Source organism: Platalea leucorodia, assembly GCF_965183815.1.
Source record: "Platalea leucorodia genome assembly, chromosome: 21".
NCBI lineage: Eukaryota > Metazoa > Chordata > Aves > Pelecaniformes > Threskiornithidae > Platalea > Platalea leucorodia.
The window spans coordinates 2,837,982-2,854,617 of record NC_138843.1 but is presented as its reverse complement, the minus strand read 5'-3'; the positions used below and the strand labels follow the sequence as shown (position 1 = coordinate 2,854,617).

Sequence of the window (16,636 nt, the reverse complement as noted above, 5' to 3'; positions counted from 1 at the left end):
TGCTGACCCACGTCCACATGGACGGGGCTTGTTATTGCACGGTAGAAAGATCACGTCGATTCATGACAAATCGGTCCCAAAACCATGTGGGAACATCTGTCCCCGTACAGTGCGTATGCAGCAACCTGACGTTCATACATGTGGTTTAGAGTTTCTTCTTAATGAACCGTGTACCTCTTATCATACCCAAACCACCATCCGTTTGAGGACTCGGCTCAGCCAGGACATTGCTATTTAAGCCCATCCAGTGGCAGAGGATCCCAAAGGAACAGCAAAGCTTACCCTGAGTGATTCCCCCCCCCCCCCCCCTTTTTCTGACTACTGTTGTTTTGTTAGCAGAAAGCAAGAGACAAAACCTAACACAAATATTTTTAATCATACTTCAGTATTCAGACAAACCGTGTTTATTAGCTGAACAGCTTAATGCTTGACTTACCTGTTAAATATGCATCTCCTGATTACCTGTGTTGGCTCGGGAGTATGTTTACAGTATCAGTGTGTTTTGTTTCCACCTGAAGCACAGGGAAGTGGTGAAACGACGGGAACGATCCACAGAGGTAGAAATTCCTTTGCGCTGACTCTGCTGCCTTTTGTCCCCCCCAGCTGGGCCTCAGCAGCATGAAGAAATGTCAGTTTGAATCTATAAGCAGAAAGGTTTGTAAAATGCATTGTTTCCCAAGTCTTTGGAGCCGCTCTAGCTAGCTGGTTAAATATTTATTCACCCCTGGAACAACAGGTTTGAACCTCCGTGTCGGCTCCGTTTCTCCCCCATCCAGGGCAGATTAGTTAAGCATTACGCTGTTTTGTCGTCTTTGGGACAGGGATTTTAAAAGTCCTGTTCTTAAAGATCTGATGAAGAGGTTTCGTGGCTGGGATGAACAGCTTTGCTCTGGTGCCGCTGCTGAAGCGCTTTTTCCTGCCGCAGCTTTTACGGTCCGGTGTGGTGGCTTCGGCCCCTACCCCAGAATAGCTGTTGCCTTGTCTCTAGCTAGGATTTACGAAGTTCCCTTTTGACTTTCTCCTGTGAGGAATGAAGAGAGTTGACTTTTTTCCCTGTGCCGAGAGGGAGGCACCGCATCGTCCAAAAGTCCCGCAGCGTTAACCAGAGGCTGGGGCTGCGTGGATGCTGAGCCCGAGCGTACCCCGTGCCTCCTCGGGTCCCACCAGCCCACGCCACGGATCCCAAAAGTGCGATCTCATGGCGAAGAGGCGAATCTCCATGGGCCAATTGCAATTATTGGAGTCCGCAAACCTCGGTGCGAAGGGGTAATGAGGTGCACTGGATCAGCACGAACCTACTCGTGTTGTCCTGCAGTGAAAGCGTAATGTGGAAGCAAAATAAATAAATAAATAAAAAACCCCACAACAAAAAAAACCCATCTGGCCCATCCGGAGTCATATAACCTGGATGCTGTAGTAATAAGAAGCAGTAGTAAAGATCTGCTGGAGAGGTTTCTACGTGACTTTCAGGTGCTTTCTAGCATGCATACATAATGTCAAGATGACAGCTGAACGGGATCTTGTGTAATGAGGATTTGCACAAAATAGTGATTGACAATTTCTGGTCTTGAGTCCTTAATGGAAAAAAAGATGTTGCCTTGGCTGCTTCGCTCTCTTCAAGCTGTCGTTTAGACATCAAAAGCTCGTAGAACATGAAAAAGAGAAACGTTAAGAACATTTTAAAAATAGCTTAATTGTATCTTCCAAAAACCTTTAGAATTGAGAATTTAAACAGTTTCTGCCCTGTGAATATTTGCAGCTGAGTTCAAAATGTGTAAATAAGCATAGGACTTTGAAGATTAGTTTCCATAACAAATTAAAAAAAAATAATGTGGCATAATGTTAAATAAGTGCCATGTGTCACTGGGTGTTTTGCATAAGGGCCAGCTTTTCCAAATTACCTGTCTGCTCCACTGACTCCTTGAGAAACAAATGTTGTCTCTTGAATATTTTAAACTTTGTAGTTGTTAAGGATGAAGCAGACCTGGGAAAATACCCTTTCGCAGGAAGCGCCGGTGATGAGCGCCGTGACTCGCGCTGCCAGCGCTCGCCCTCCAGCTTGCGCAGATCGTTCCTACGCGCGTTCGCCGCAGCAGTTCCCTTCCCAGCTGGATGTTCCCCGCGTCAGGGAGGTGTGCGCCGCAGCGAGCGCTGGGACCAGCAAGCGTCGAAGTCCTTGCAAGACATCGGTGTGTCAGTGCTCGCTTAGGAACATGGGGAGGTGTGTGGGAAACGGCCCAGACTTCCCTGCCCCCCATAAGCCTTGATATTTTAGACTGGAATTAGTAAGTTTGATAGTGTTTTGGACTAAATTCTGGAATTTTCTGTCCTGTGTTTTTCTGTTGGCAGTATTTCTCATAAACTGCAGCCATGACATCTGTTGCTAGACTGCTCCATCTGTGGCCTGGTAAAGAATGTATAACCATGCCTTTAAAACAAGCTTCTCGTTTTATATTTAGTCTAATACAAGATATCATCTGCGAGTTGGTTCTATTTGGCTGTTGCATTTCAATCGGTTACTATTTGTGACAGGTTCACAAAATAAGACCTATTGCTAGAAAAGGGCAAAAAGTTGGTCAGCATAAGAGAAAATGAATTTGAAATACACTCCCATTTCTTGTTAATGGATGAATCTTGAGGGAAGCACAGAGAAAATACCTGCAGTGAACGACTGACACGGAAGCAGTAAGATATTTGAGATTAAATTGACCTTGTGATAGAATTCCAACCTTATCCATTTCGTATTTCTTCAAAGGATTTATCAGGCTGGAAGAAACCAGAGGTTGCTCATTTTACTATCCTGTCTACTCCAGCTACTGCTGCTTATTCCAAGAACAGCATTAACTGCTTTAACACACTTAATTCTGCAATCCTTTAGCATGGGGCGGAGCGCGGTGGAGGGGGATTTTCTTCCTAACTACAGCTGGGGATCATCAAAACATCGGTAGCACGCTGTACTATGGATCCTACATGCTGCTCGTTTAGTTGAATAAAACTAGGCCACCTTCCACTATTGGTCTGCTCACGCACATCAGCCAGAAATTAAGAATAACATTTTAGCCCATAACATCGGTGTGTCTGGGACCTCCCCAAATAAAGCTCCTCCTGCTTCAACACTGAATATTGGACAGAAAGCTTGGGAAATTTTGAGGCAGATGGTGTAAATGCAGCGTGAAGTTCCTTGGTCTGGCCAGTGCAGATCACAGGAGGGCTTCTCTCTGTCTCCCTTCACCAAGGACATCAGAAGCCGTTCAGATGTGCCCTCGGAGAACACGCTCCTGTTGGTGAGAAGAAGGCGATGTCTTGATCTGCATCTTGGCAATTCACAGCTGTAGCCCAAAGGCTGTATGTCGCCACGCAGATAAATCCAGGCCCCTGTCCCCCATCCCTCATCTTAAGTTCTTCCTCCTGCTCTTTAAATTGCTGCGTCAAAGCCGTACTTGGCTTTGGTGCTTGCTCTTGCAGTGGTGATTTCAGCTTTATTATATCTTTTCTACTTGAAGTTCTGTGGCGTGTTCTGGATTAAGCAGTTGGATTTAATTGGTTCAGCCTCGTTTGGATCGTTAAGACTGAGTGTGAGGGTGCTGAACGGCGGAGCGGCAGGACTGACCTTCCCTTCAGAGCTTCTCCGCGTTCGCTCAGCCTCCCCCCAGCTCCTTGCTCAGCGTTAGTCATGGTGTTTGCTCTGAGCTATGCTGCTGCTTGGTTTCTATTTCAAAGCCCAAACCGCTCATTAAAAGTATTGTGAGGCGCTAAGTAATGGGTAATTAAAAAGTAAACCATAAAAACCTCAAGCAATAACACTTATGGGTGCCCTTCTTCTTGGACTCGCTGGAGAGAGCCACCAGAGAGCTTGTATGGGGTGCCAGGGCAGCAGGCTTCCTCCAGGGAAACTGGTGACAAGTTGATGGACAGGTTGGAAGCAAATCCTGATAAAACTGAAGGGTTATGTAGGAATATTGTTGGACATGCATTATTGCAGCATGACTGTGGGAAACTTAGTTTCTTAAACTAAGGAACTAGAATCTTCTGGCTGAAACTGGCTATCCCAGTCTGGGAAGCTCTCGCTGTAGAGTCTCGTCACTTCTGGGCTCCAGAAATAACGTTGGAGTCACCAAAGCATTCCTGGGAGCCTTGTAGGACTGGACCGAGGGAAGAGGAAAACTCGGTTTTCTCTTTTTGAAGATGAGCGTTAATGAATTGTGCGGGTGAATGATAATACTCTTCAAAAATGTTACTAAAATTTGGAATTTACACTGAAAAGTGGAGATGAGGCAGGCGTCTGTGCTTCACGGATGCCTCTTTGAAAAGAAAGTTGCCAAGCCAAGTGTCGTTGCTCGTAAGCCTTTCACGTTCATGCATCCTTGGGTTGTCTTGTGGTACTCAGTTGCCTTTTATCTTTTCTCCTCACAGTTTGTCCACCTGCCTGCAAGTCCCAAGGCTGCACCTCCGATGGTCAGTGCTGTCACAGCGAATGTCTCGGGGACTGCACGGAGCCAAACAACGCTGAAAAATGCGTGGCTTGCCGCAACTTCTACCTTGAAGGCAAATGCGTGGACACCTGCCCCCCTGGTTACTACCGCTTTGAGGGGTGGCGTTGTGTGACCTTCAGCTTCTGCCAGGAGCTGCACAACAAATGCAAAAACGCCAGGGAGTCGGGATGTCACGTTATCCACAACAACGAGTGTGTTCACGAATGCCCGTCAGGGTACATCATGAATTCCAGCAAGTAAGTACAAGCGTCTGCAGGTAAAGAAACCATGCTGTAGTTTTTGTACTGTGCTTTTCTCTCGCTTGGGCAGAGGGTTCGCGTTCTGTGTCAAGACCAAGAAAAGCTTCTGGCGTTGGAGTGTCTGTGACAATTACGTGGTCTACTTTAATATGATTTGCAAACTAATACCTTGCTAATTCAAGCTATTAAAAGCAGACAGGTCTACCTGCCATGTGCCAGTAGTTTATTCTTCCCTTGTCTTCCCTTGTTTCCTCTCAAGTTTGGAAAAAGTGGGAGGGGGAGATGGAGAGAGAGGATAAGGAAGAGGAGCATCGTCAGGTTGGAAGAGTCTTTCTGTAATCGAGTGGGACGAGGGAGATGGGCAATGGCGAGGCTTTAGTAGCCCTGCTTCCCTTCTCCTCCAAAGCAGACCTCAGACTAGAAAGGCTTGCTATTAAGCAGAGTAGGGAAAAGTCATGTCTAATGAAAAGAGCATAGCGTATTTTGAGTGGATCATTCTCAGAATATCTGTCCCTCGTCCCTGTAATTACTTTCATTGAGCAGGTTCGAGCTGTGCCAGACATAAATGGACAATGTAACAAACAAGTGTAGCATGAATCAAAGCAGGGAACAGCCATTCTGTCTATTCCCAGGGTTTTTCGACAAAGGAATTAAGTAATTTATGTTGCTGAGCTGTTTATCACTGAAAACTTTGTTGTTTGTCCCGCAATTACAGTATATGTATTGTGATGAGTCAGATTTCCTATGAATATTGGTAGCTTTGTGCTCGCATGTATTTGCTCCTGCCATAATAATTTCAGGGAATTCACTCTAACAGGACTTTTTATTCCATTTCCTGTTTTGCTTTTCAAAAGAACGAACTAGCAGCCCCCAGAGCAGAAACGCCGCTTGTCTAACAGCAGCCATCGCCTCTCTCCTGTGCTGCTTCCAGGCTGCTGTCAGTGGGACCTCACAACGCTACGCCGTGCTTTTCCTAGAGCATTTATTTCTCTGAACTAGTTGGGAACACATTCTTGTGGTGTTATGACCAGGGCAAGCAATCATCTTGCTGCCATTTAAGAAGTATTTCCCCAGAGCACAAAGCACATGCTTGCTTGCCTTTTTTTAAAGTAACTTTATGTCCTTAATCAGAGGATTCGCAGACGAATGGCCAGCTATCCGCTCATCAGTTACGTGTTTGGTTAATGATCTTGGGACGGAGACTGGGCCTGCGTTTCTTGATCTTGAAACCCCTGCACTGAGCGGCATCGTGGTGGACGGGCTGTTCAAAATAGTCAAAATCACTTCATTCTGGTTTCTGTTACGTAGGAAGGGACAGAGCGATTAGCGTTCGAAATGTGGAAATGACAATTAAAAGAATTATCAGCAGTTATTTGGAGTTCCTAAGAGCTACGTGCTGCGCACTGCAAGTGAATCCCGTGACGTGTCGTCAGGACACTGTCGCTTTGAATTGATTACTCTGCTTTTGAGAATTGCTGGGGACGCCCCCAATGCCGTTCTGCAAAAGCATCGCATCTACATGCCTGACTCTTGTTTTTCAGCTTGCACTGTACGCCCTGCGCAGGGCCCTGTCCAAAGGTTTGCGACTACGGGAAAGAGAAGACGATCGATTCGGTGACATCGGCACAGGAGCTCCGTGGCTGCACAGTTGTTAATGGAAGCTTAGTTATAAATATCCGTGGAGGAAGTAAGTTCTGCATGAGTAAGGGGGTAGGGAGCGCTGGATGTCAGATCAGCGAATATGACACCGTCCATGAGCTGGGGCATTTCTCTTTTGCTTTGACCACTCTGAATCGTAGAGTGATTCAGAAAAACAGCAAAGCAAAGGCTCTTGTGCTGTTCATTTGGGCTTTTTTGCTAAATGGTTTTTGTAAGGTCTTATGGATTAATGTAAAGCAGCTCTATTTAGTATGTTTGGGCTCCGATATCAGTGTTTTTCTCTGTGATATCAGAAAACTAAAACCGTTATTTTCCTCTCCGTAGATAACATAGCAGCTGAGCTAGAAGCGAATCTTGGCTTGATAGAAGAAATCTCAGGTTACCTAAAAATTCGCCGGTCTTATGCCTTGGTTTCTCTTTCTTTTTTTCGTAAACTACATCTGATTAGAGGAGAAACACTAGAAGCTGGGTGAGTTCTTCCAAAAGATACTTTATTTTAATGCTTTGAAGTGTAAGGAGTGCCAGTGCTATCAGGGTGATTTGTATTGGTAAACAATTCCTAAGTTATTTTTAAATGTTCCTCTGCCCAAACTATCTACCAGGGAAGATAGCTTGCATTCATTTTTCTTTGGTGTCTGGATTAGTGCATGAAGAAAAAAGAGTTTTCAGGGGATCCCCTCCTAACCCACATTTTCATTCTCTGCTTTCAGGAATTATTCATTTTATGCCTTGGACAACCAGAATCTTCGCCAACTCTGGGACTGGAGTAAACACAACCTCACTATTGCACGAGGCAAACTCTTCTTCCATTATAATCCCAAGCTGTGTTTGTCGGAAATCCACAAGATGGAGGAGATCTCTGGGACTAAGGGGCGTCAGGAAAGGAACGACATAGCCCTGAAGACGAACGGTGATCAAGCCTCATGTAAGAAAGTCTCAGAATGCAGCGAGGCTTGCCTCGTTTTCCTTTCCCTGTGCCTTGCTAACCTCATACTCCTACTTCTCTCAGCCTAGGCTATGATGTTTTTCCAGGGACTGTCCTTGTCCTTTTGGTAAAGCACCAGACATGTGACTTGCTGCTTGCTTGTGCGCTGCAGTGACGCTGTCAATATGCCATGAGTAAAAGTACTTAGGGGTTCTGCCTCTGGCCAGGAGCCTACCTTGCCAACTTTGGTCTTCGGAATTTTGTTCTTTGTGTGCTCAGCTGTGAGTTTTTCAGGGTTGAGTGTATTGCTCTGTCTTTTTGAAGAGTTTAGCACAACATAACCTCAGTCCAGACTGGAACTTTACGTTACTTCTGAGCGGCTGATTAATAGTCATAATCTTCTTTTCCCATGTCATGAGGCGACAGTACGCACACAGAGTAAGCATAGTAGCGAAACAGGATTTCCACCCATCTCTAGAGCCATGTGAGGGAGTTGCTATGACAACAGTCAGAGAAATTTTTGCAACAGTTTTTGTTGTGCTTCTCAGAGGTTTTTAAGCTAACAGCTTCCTTCAAAAACAGCGATAAGACTATGACTGTGTCAGCATGACTAAGGAGCAAACACACAGTGTTGCTTTATGCTCTAACTGAAGTCGTGCTACTGAAGATGTAGTTTTGCAGGCACTTATTTTGGCAGCAGTACTGCTATAAGCACATCTCTTCTGCACCCCCAGCCCTGCTGTTCGTTCCCATTCTATGCCACGCACAATCCCCTTGCCCTGTTTGTGCCAGTAAAGCTCTTGCAGGGCTGCATGGTGAACCAGATTGTAGAAGTAATCTGGGGTAAAAAACACCAAGCTGTGTTGTTCGTGGCTTGTGTCACCTCTCTGCTCTGATTTATTGCCTAGCCCCACAAAGTTTTACACGCAGACAGGAACAGGAGCACGCACAGGTTGACACATGAGATGCTTAAGCAGGTATTGCCACCAAAAACCCCAGCATTAATTAAACTATGATTTCAGTTCCTTGCATTTCAGTTCCTTGCTCTTTTCACAGCTTGCACCACAGCTTAGATCATCCCGTGGCTGCACCGCTTCTCTGCATTTGGCGACAGCACTGCTCAGACAGCCCCTTCCCTGATTCTGCCCTCGTTGTTATACTGCTGTAGCTGTTTGTGACAGACTTAAAAAGGGAAGATCTTTCAGCTGAATCAGTTTCCTGATCTGGTTTGCCACGTATCAACACGTGCAGCCATGCCAGCACAGCGGGGAGAGGGGAACGTGGTGATCGCCGGCCTAAAAACTGGCAGGACCAGTGAAAAAAGCCTACAGAGAGCCGCGCCCTCGGGGATATCACAGCCCCAGCCTGGGCAGAGTGAAGGAGCTGCCGGGAAAGGTCATCTCCTCCCATGAGACACGAACAAGCTCTTCCCACATTCGGGGATGAAACCCGGCTTGGGGTTCAAATCCAGCTCTGGCGTGTGGTTGTGTGCAGCTCCCGGGCTGGCTGGTTGTTTCGTTTAAAGGCAGCTGGAGGAGATGGTTGCGTTTCTCTTTGCCAGCCTTAACTCCGCTCTGCTGAGCTGTTCTCTGTGCCACCCCCCAGCTCAAACCACAGGTTGCCAGGGTGTTTGGCTTTTTGTTTGTTTTTACATTTCAAGTCTAGTTTTCACGTTGGCAGCATCCTGTTTACCAAAAAAAAAAAAAAAAAAAAAGGAGGTAAAAAAAGCCCTTGTTTGTTCTGGATGTGGTGCCAGTGAAATGAATGTTCTTCCTCCCTTGTGCAGCTACTGCAGGAATGGCAAATCCAATCAGAGCTACACAGTTTGTCCTTCTTGGACTGCTTGGACATACCATCTCGTAACGCGTCCCTTGAGCCTCAAAACTCCACCCTCCTGCAACTGTTTGTTGTCCTTCCCTCCTGTTTGCAAAGGGACCGCGCTACTCCCCGGCAAGGCTGGGGATTCACGCACTTTGAAGGCAGAGGCTACAAAAGCTATGCAAACCGTATTATTGGGTTCAGCTATATAGATCATCATGAATTTTAAAATATGTTGCCTTTAGATTTCCCGCTTATCAGAATTGAGTTCAACTTTTCTGCAGGGTCATTTTCATAAAATCATAGAAAAATTGAAGCTGGCAGGAACCTTAGGAGGTCATCTATTCCAACTCCTGGCTTAAGGCAGGTGTAGCATCGAAGTAAGATAACGTTTTAATGAGCAGCTCTTCTCAATGCCCATGTTCTCATATTTATCTGTGAAGAAGATAAACGTCTAAGATAATTAAAAATAGAAACCTTTCTTTTTCGGCATTAACAAAATTATTGCCGCTTCTCTTTTGTTACAGGTGAAAATGAATTGCTGAAATTTTCTTCCATTAGAACATCTCATGACAAGATCCTGTTGAAGTGGGAGCCGTACTGGCCTCCTGATTTCCGTGATCTCCTGGGATTTATGCTTTTTTACAAAGAAGCGTAAGTGATCCACCATTAGCTTACAAAATAATAGCCGTGCTGGGCTTCCACAAATGACAGTTGGCATTGAAGAGCAGATACTAAACCTGCTGTAGGCATAGCTATTTAGTCTCTGCGATCATCTGGCTCCTACACTTAAGTTTCCAATGTTACCATTGTATAAAAGTGTTCATTAAGATCCCTGACTTACCTGAGCTGTGTACAGCCAAAATTCCTCATTTAAGAACAATCCAAACATGAGCTGTTCCAGCTATTCTAGACATACACACTCTAACCATGGAGTTCATCATCTCCCCACTATCTCCATGGGATGGTGAAGTTTTTATTCCCTTTGAGGTGGGAAACGTTCTTTTAGAATCAAGGTTACCAAGCTGATTTTCATAAAGCTGAAAATTATTAGCCTGGATTTAGTTGTTGGGATCATCTGTGGAACAGTACCTGATCTGTGATGCTGTTAGGAGACTGGGTTGCAAACTCCCTATGCTTCCTTTTCAAAATACATGCGATGAGATAGTCATATTTTCTCCGAAGGGTAAAGGATTATAACTTTCAGTGACGTCTTTAGAAATGTTGTTTTTAAAAGCTTGAAGTAGGATTCTGTTCATTTGAGGCTTTTCTTTTTTTTTTTTCTAAAGTCCGTACCAAAATGTGACGGAGTTTGATGGCCAAGACGCTTGTGGGTCAAATAGCTGGACAGTTGTGGATGTTGACCCGCCCCCACGGTCAAATGAGCCCAAATCCCAGGCCCAGCCAGGATGGCTTCTGAGGGGCTTGAAGCCATGGACACAGTATGCTGTATTTGTTAAAACTCTGGTCACCTTCTCAGATGAACGAAGAACATATGGTGCGAAGAGCGAAATCATCTACGTCCAGACCAACGCTACGGGTCAGTATCATTAAATTAATGTTGCCTTGCAAGTGAAAAAGAAAAATAGACCTAAATAGTCTTCTGCCCTTTATGGGTGGTCATGATAGTCCCATATCCATGAACCTTTCCACTGCCGTTGCTGCTCTGCTTTGGTAGGAAGGTATTCCTAAACAAATGGAGGAATGCATACTTCCCTCCATGGGGAGGTGGTGCCAACGTGCACGTCTTCCATCAGGCTCGTGCGGCCACGTGTAAGAGCTTGTGTGCAGGCTGGTGTAGCCTGCTGCAGGGTTGTTGGGTGTCGGTGGACCTACTATGGCGAGCACTGTTTATCCCCGTGGAAATGGAAAGTTGCCTGTGTTTGTCCCTTGTTCTGTCAAGCTCTCGCAGAGCAGTGGAGGTGAGCTCTGTCTCGTTTAGTCTCTTTTCCCATCCCCACAGTTCCGTCAGTCCCATTAGATCCGATATCTGTTTCCAACTCTTCATCCCAAATCATTCTGAAGTGGAAGCCGCCCTCGGAGCCCAACGGAAACATCACGCACTACCTGGTGTTCTGGCAGCAGCAGGCAGAAGACAGTGAGCTTTATGAACTTGATTACTGCTTAAAAGGTGAGTGTGTGGTTGTCTCTCTGTGCTTCTCTTTCAAACTATCTCAGAATTGTCTGGAGATTTTTCACACGCTTTGGAGGTGCTCTGCGTGCCTAATTTTGCTGTTTTCAAGACTGCTGTTCATGAAACAGGCTGAGATGCAGCTGTCTTCTCCCACTGTTCAGTTACATTATACATTAGGTGCTACTGCAAAATTATGTGCAAAAGCTCTCCAAAACCATTTTTTTACAGAGTAATCAGATATCTTTTACTTTGGGGATCTCCCTTCTGCACTTGTTCCTTTTAAACTGAGTAACAAGTTAATAACAGCTATGGAGATAGTAAGGGAAAATATCTGCGCTTCTGGAGATCAGTGGCCAAGTTAAATTTTTGAAGGCATCCTGCGCCTGTTTTGGAATTCTTTCAGGATACAGAGTTTCACTGAGGACTCCCAGAATCTTAACCTGCTGCCCTGTGTTGCCTAAACTGGGATGAACTGGGGTAAAACTCTGACTACAGCAGCATCTGAGCTCCATTTCAAAAATAGCACAGGTTTGAATCAAAGGCCTGTCATAAGAGAGGGAGAGCTGCCCGGCCTGGATATGAAAGCTCAGGATGCCCAAATGTGCTATGAATCTTGTGTACACTAGTTCTGGGTCTTTGTAGGGTCAAACATCTGCTTCTGCCACGTCAGGCATGAGCGATACTAAAATTGTTTTGTCCACAGGATTAAAACTGCCCTCCAGGACCTGGTCTCCTCCTTTTGAATCCGAAGACCCTCAGAAGTATAATCAAAGTGAAAATGAGGATGTCAGTGGAGAATGTTGTTCCTGTCCTAAAACAGACTCTCAAATACAAAAGGAGCTGGAGGAGTCTGCTTTCCGCAAGACATTTGAGAACTATCTTCACAATGAGGTTTTTGTCCCCAGGTACAAATATCAAACAATCTTACCCAGGTGGTCAGGGGTAGGGCAATGTAATTGATAACAAAACAAAAGTCTTGGGCGGGACGTGGCCATGTTGGCAGTTTCCCTGGGCTTCCAGGAGACTGTCTAGTCCGGCTGAATCTGCGTGTCGGAGACCGGTGAGAGCTGAGCACCTACAACTGCTGTTATTACAGATTTGGAAGATCCTGCTCTTATTTCCTGACTCTGAATTCTCCACAGCTTGCGAATGAAGTGAGAATCCTTAACAAATAGCTAAATGCCTGCAGCTCATTTGAACTTGTGTGATGCCAAAAATAGCTACTTTTTTTCTGTCCTAAAATTTTGTGGTCTAGCTTTCCATCCAGTTGAAAAGAAAGGAAAAGAAAAAGGGAAGTTGACCATGCCACAGCCTTGTCCCTTAGTGCGGTATTTGCGGTCTTCCTTGCACTTAGTCTGGGAAATACCTCCAATACCATGAGGAATGCAACCGCTGTGGGTGGTGAATGTCCTGTTTTGAATGGCACACGCAGTGTCACATTAAGTGGTATTGAATGTCTTCACACTTCATACGCAACTTACAGAGGAAGCACTGGGAATCAGGTTAGAGTCTGTAATGATTTACCCTCTTCACTGTCATGTATTTTGTGCTCTAAATTTATTCTCTGCTTACTGCCCTTAGCTAACAAACATTTATTTGCAGCTGCTTGACAAAAGCCACATTACTGCACTGAGCATTTTTTATTATTGAGTGCATTACGAGGCAGTGTCTCTTCTCCGCGAGCCTGCAGTCGTCACGTGGAAGCCTGTGCAGAGTCCCTCCTTTTGCTGTCGCTTTGCTGTTAGTGCAGATCGGAAGGACGAGTTTCAGTGTGCAAAGTGATGCCAGGACACAACACGTTCAAAAGCAGAGGAGAACCAAGCCATGTACAAAAGCCAAACTCCTCTTGATGTAGGCAGACAATTCTGACAACCTGATTTCTTTTTTTCTTTTTTTTCCCAATTGTATTGTGCAGCCAGCCCAGGATGCTTCTCAGGCCAGTTGCTGGGGTATGTATTTTAGGAAGAAACCAATCACCAGGATGTGCCACCTTGTCAGCCTGCTCAGGAAGAAATCTCCACTTCCCCTGGGCTAACTAATCCTTTTAATACAAGCCCTTTTTGCTGCTGTAAGGCAGCAGTAAAGATACCTTCCTGCTGACGTGCATCCTGCTTGTCTTTTCTGACGGGCCACAGGCTGTGGCGACGTGAATTAGAAATAGTTTTCCTGCGAACGCTGTGCCTGTTGCCTGCTCATAGGGCAGCCTGTCTAGAGCCTGGCAGCTGAACATGAAGTGTGTTTTACTTCAGGTGCTTTTTATGTGGCTCCTGATAGTTTATTGACCTCTCTTCAGGCACCGTGTGGACTCCCCTTGAGATTAGAAGCCTTCTGCTATTCACGAGGAGGGATCTCACAGATGAGAATATGAGGGACTATGAGATGGCAGGGGTGCAGAAGAAGACAGAGCAGTTGAGAAGTTACTCCCCCTACGTCTTGTCTCGTTTTCCATGTACCATTTTTCTCCTCCTGTCCTGTTCCCAGCTCTCTGATCCCTGTGCAGTATCCAGTCCGTACGAGGCTCTGCCGCCGATCTGCCGTGCCCTGCCTTAGTCCAGGTCTGATCTCACCTGACTTGCCGAGAACCCTTCTGGAAATCACAGAAGCTGTTCCTTCCCCATGTGCACGGTCGATTACTCTAGGAGATACTATCACAAGTCTTGTGGTTTAATTTGCTCTGGCACTGGAAAAGCAAACTAGAAGTTTCTAAATGCTTCTTGCCATACCCACCTTCCCAGTCAGAGCTAACGCGTATCTTTACACCACGTGCTCCGTAACCTCCCTCTGTAGCTGCACAAAGTGGCCAAAGCTGATGCTTTGTTTCTTCTTTCCTGTGTTATTTGCTCTTATATTGGAACGAGTTTTGCACAGATTGGAGCAAACGGGTGATTGCACGCTGGAAGAGGCTGCCCAGGGAGGTTGTGGAGTCTCCATCCTTGGAGATACTCAGAACCTGACCAGACACGGTCCTGAGCGACCTGCTCTAGCAGCCCGTGCTGTGAGCAGCAGGGTCGGGTTAGACGATTGCCAGAGGTGCCTTCCAACCTCAACCACTCCATGGTTCTGTGGAAAGCATGGAAAGATTTCAAAAGTAGTAAGTCCTGAGAGGCAGAGGGGAACTAAATGGCTGCTGTTCAGGGTGTAATTTCATGTGTGCTCTCCACCATCACTCACTGCTGCAGAAAAAGCAGTCTCACTCTTCTCTCTGTCTCTGTCCTCTCTTTCTCTCTGTGTCACACTTGTGCCATTACAAATATTAGTGGGTTACAGAGTGAACAAGATCTGGGAAGTGACTCACATTAAAAGTAACTTGTTTTTTCTTGGTTTCCCAGTTCAATCCAATTAATTGTACAGACAAATATATAAACGCTTTTGCCAGCACAAGTGGGAAGGCAGGCCAGCTGTTCCTCTGCTGGTTTCAGGTGTGTGGAAAAGCTTGGCTTAAACTAGCTAAGGCATTCTTAAAATCGCCCAGCACAGGCCGTATGGGATGTGCGGAGTTGTCGCTGCCATCCTTCCCACCGAGAGCCTTCACGCACGCTGATGGTCTCTGACAGGAGGAGGAGAAGGAGCCTGAACCCGAGTGTTTCACAGGGGAGGCCATTGGAGCTACTGAAATGGCCATAATGAGAATTGCACTGGAACAACTACGGGAAGACACCAGATGTTTGAAAATACAGAGAATTTGGCAAGAAAATTGCTGCAACTCTAGGATAATAAATATGTGAAGATGGGGGTTTACAGCTTCAAGAGTTTTTCTTGCTTTCTGTTACTTGAGAAGGGAGAAATTATTCTTGCCTTTTACTCTGTTGCATCAGTGGTCAAATTACTGTTTTACTTGTGAAAAACAAAATTCTCCTAAACACGAGGAAAAGCTGAATCCACACTTTGTAAACAGTGGCGCGTAGCTTTGCTTTTCAGTCCAAACAAGGTTCTGGTTGATGGTAAAAGATCCTTGCAAGGGAGGGAGGTGGCATGACCCAGCCCGGGGTCTCTGAACTCTGCCCCATTGTTAGGGGACACTGCAGAACAATGCACAGGCTGAGCTACCAGCAGCTCCAAAACGAGTTAATTAGTAATTAGAGAAAGAGAAAACTAAAAACTGGAATGTGCTCTGCTGAACCTGCCGTTTGGCGTCCCGTTTTTTCATCAGATGGATAAATATGCTTACGTTGTTGCGTACAACCCGCTGTTTAGTTTGAGGAGATCTGAAAATCTGCTTTCCAGCTGGTTGCATTTGCTGCTGGAGGAGAAATAACACCCGGGAACGGAGCTGGGGGTTGCAGGCAAAGACCCGATCTGCGCAATCCTCCGTTGTAGCCGTAGTTGGCCAATCATTTGCCTGGTAGTCAGAGGGTGGCGGTGGAAAGTTCAGTTCAGCAGCAAAGATTTGCTTCAACAGCTTGTTACATTTTTAGAGACTGGAGATGCCTCAAGTGTGGGTTCAGTTCAGGTCGCTCTTTGTACCCTTTAATAGCTGCACAGACATGCACACACACACAAAAAGATCATCCCCCTAGAATACGTGGTCCCGTTTTCAAATGGCATTAATTCCTTTTGTGTAACTAGATACTATTACTGATTCACCACGTTGGTTAGTTCCCAACCTGGAATTCCTCATGGCAAATGTGTGGCAGGACGTAAAGCGTTACAACGAGGAGTTTTGTTTTGGTACTTGTTCCTTCCCCCCCCCCCCCCCCCCCCAAGAAAATGAAATTTGTGAATGGTTCTTAATTCTGTTGAATTTATTCTGTTTATTTACTGACAAAAATCTGACATTAAGGTTGGCTAGTAGCACTCCCTTGCCAACAGCGGAGTTGACAGGATCGCACTGCCGGGTCTGTTTTTACAACTGCAAAAAATGCTTTTTCAGACTGGAGCGCAATAATTTGGGAGGCAATATTTGGTTAACAAAACCACACCACTAATACGTAATCTGAATCTGTAAGTTTTAAATGCGTCTGTTGAAAAGAACGTAATAGATTTGGTCTCTCAGGAAAAGGTTAAAATTATCAATCTGTCTATCTAGATTCAGCCTTAGCACAGATATATTCCAGTGAGGTGTGAAACTGGTCTTAGGCTTTATAAGTGCAGGTTTATGACACTTGGAATATGTGGAACATCTAAGGCCATCAGAGTTGGGGGCTGTGATATGACCTCCTTTGCTAGAACGTGTAGGAGATGAACTCCGAAGCATTGCAACACTGTACAAGGCATCCGTGAGGCAACCTAATAAAGCTGTATTCAGCTGAGAGGATCTAGAAGAACTGGAATTCTCAAGCAAATACTTTAGACTTGGGTTTATTTTTTTTTATTTTTTTTCCCCTGTATGAAGTTGTGCAGGGAAAGAGTCTCAGGGATACATAATTTT

The 16,636-nt window shown here is 45.5% G+C and overlaps 1 protein-coding gene across 1 annotated transcript in view; it reads left to right on the top strand.

Moving 5' to 3' along the window:
- The window catches only part of INSR (insulin receptor), a 51,728-nt gene that overhangs the window by 28,284 nt on the left and 6,808 nt on the right, over nucleotides 1-16,636 (top strand). The window contains exons 3-10 of the mRNA XM_082330975.1: nucleotides 4,414-4,729; nucleotides 6,274-6,419; nucleotides 6,716-6,860; nucleotides 7,102-7,316; nucleotides 9,662-9,788; nucleotides 10,424-10,674; nucleotides 11,098-11,265; nucleotides 11,972-12,220. Of these exons, the coding sequence (XP_082187101.1) occupies nucleotides 4,414-4,729; nucleotides 6,274-6,419; nucleotides 6,716-6,860; nucleotides 7,102-7,316; nucleotides 9,662-9,788; nucleotides 10,424-10,674; nucleotides 11,098-11,265; nucleotides 11,972-12,220 (1,617 nt within the window). The remainder of the gene's footprint in view (nucleotides 1-4,413; nucleotides 4,730-6,273; nucleotides 6,420-6,715; nucleotides 6,861-7,101; nucleotides 7,317-9,661; nucleotides 9,789-10,423; nucleotides 10,675-11,097; nucleotides 11,266-11,971; nucleotides 12,221-16,636) is intronic.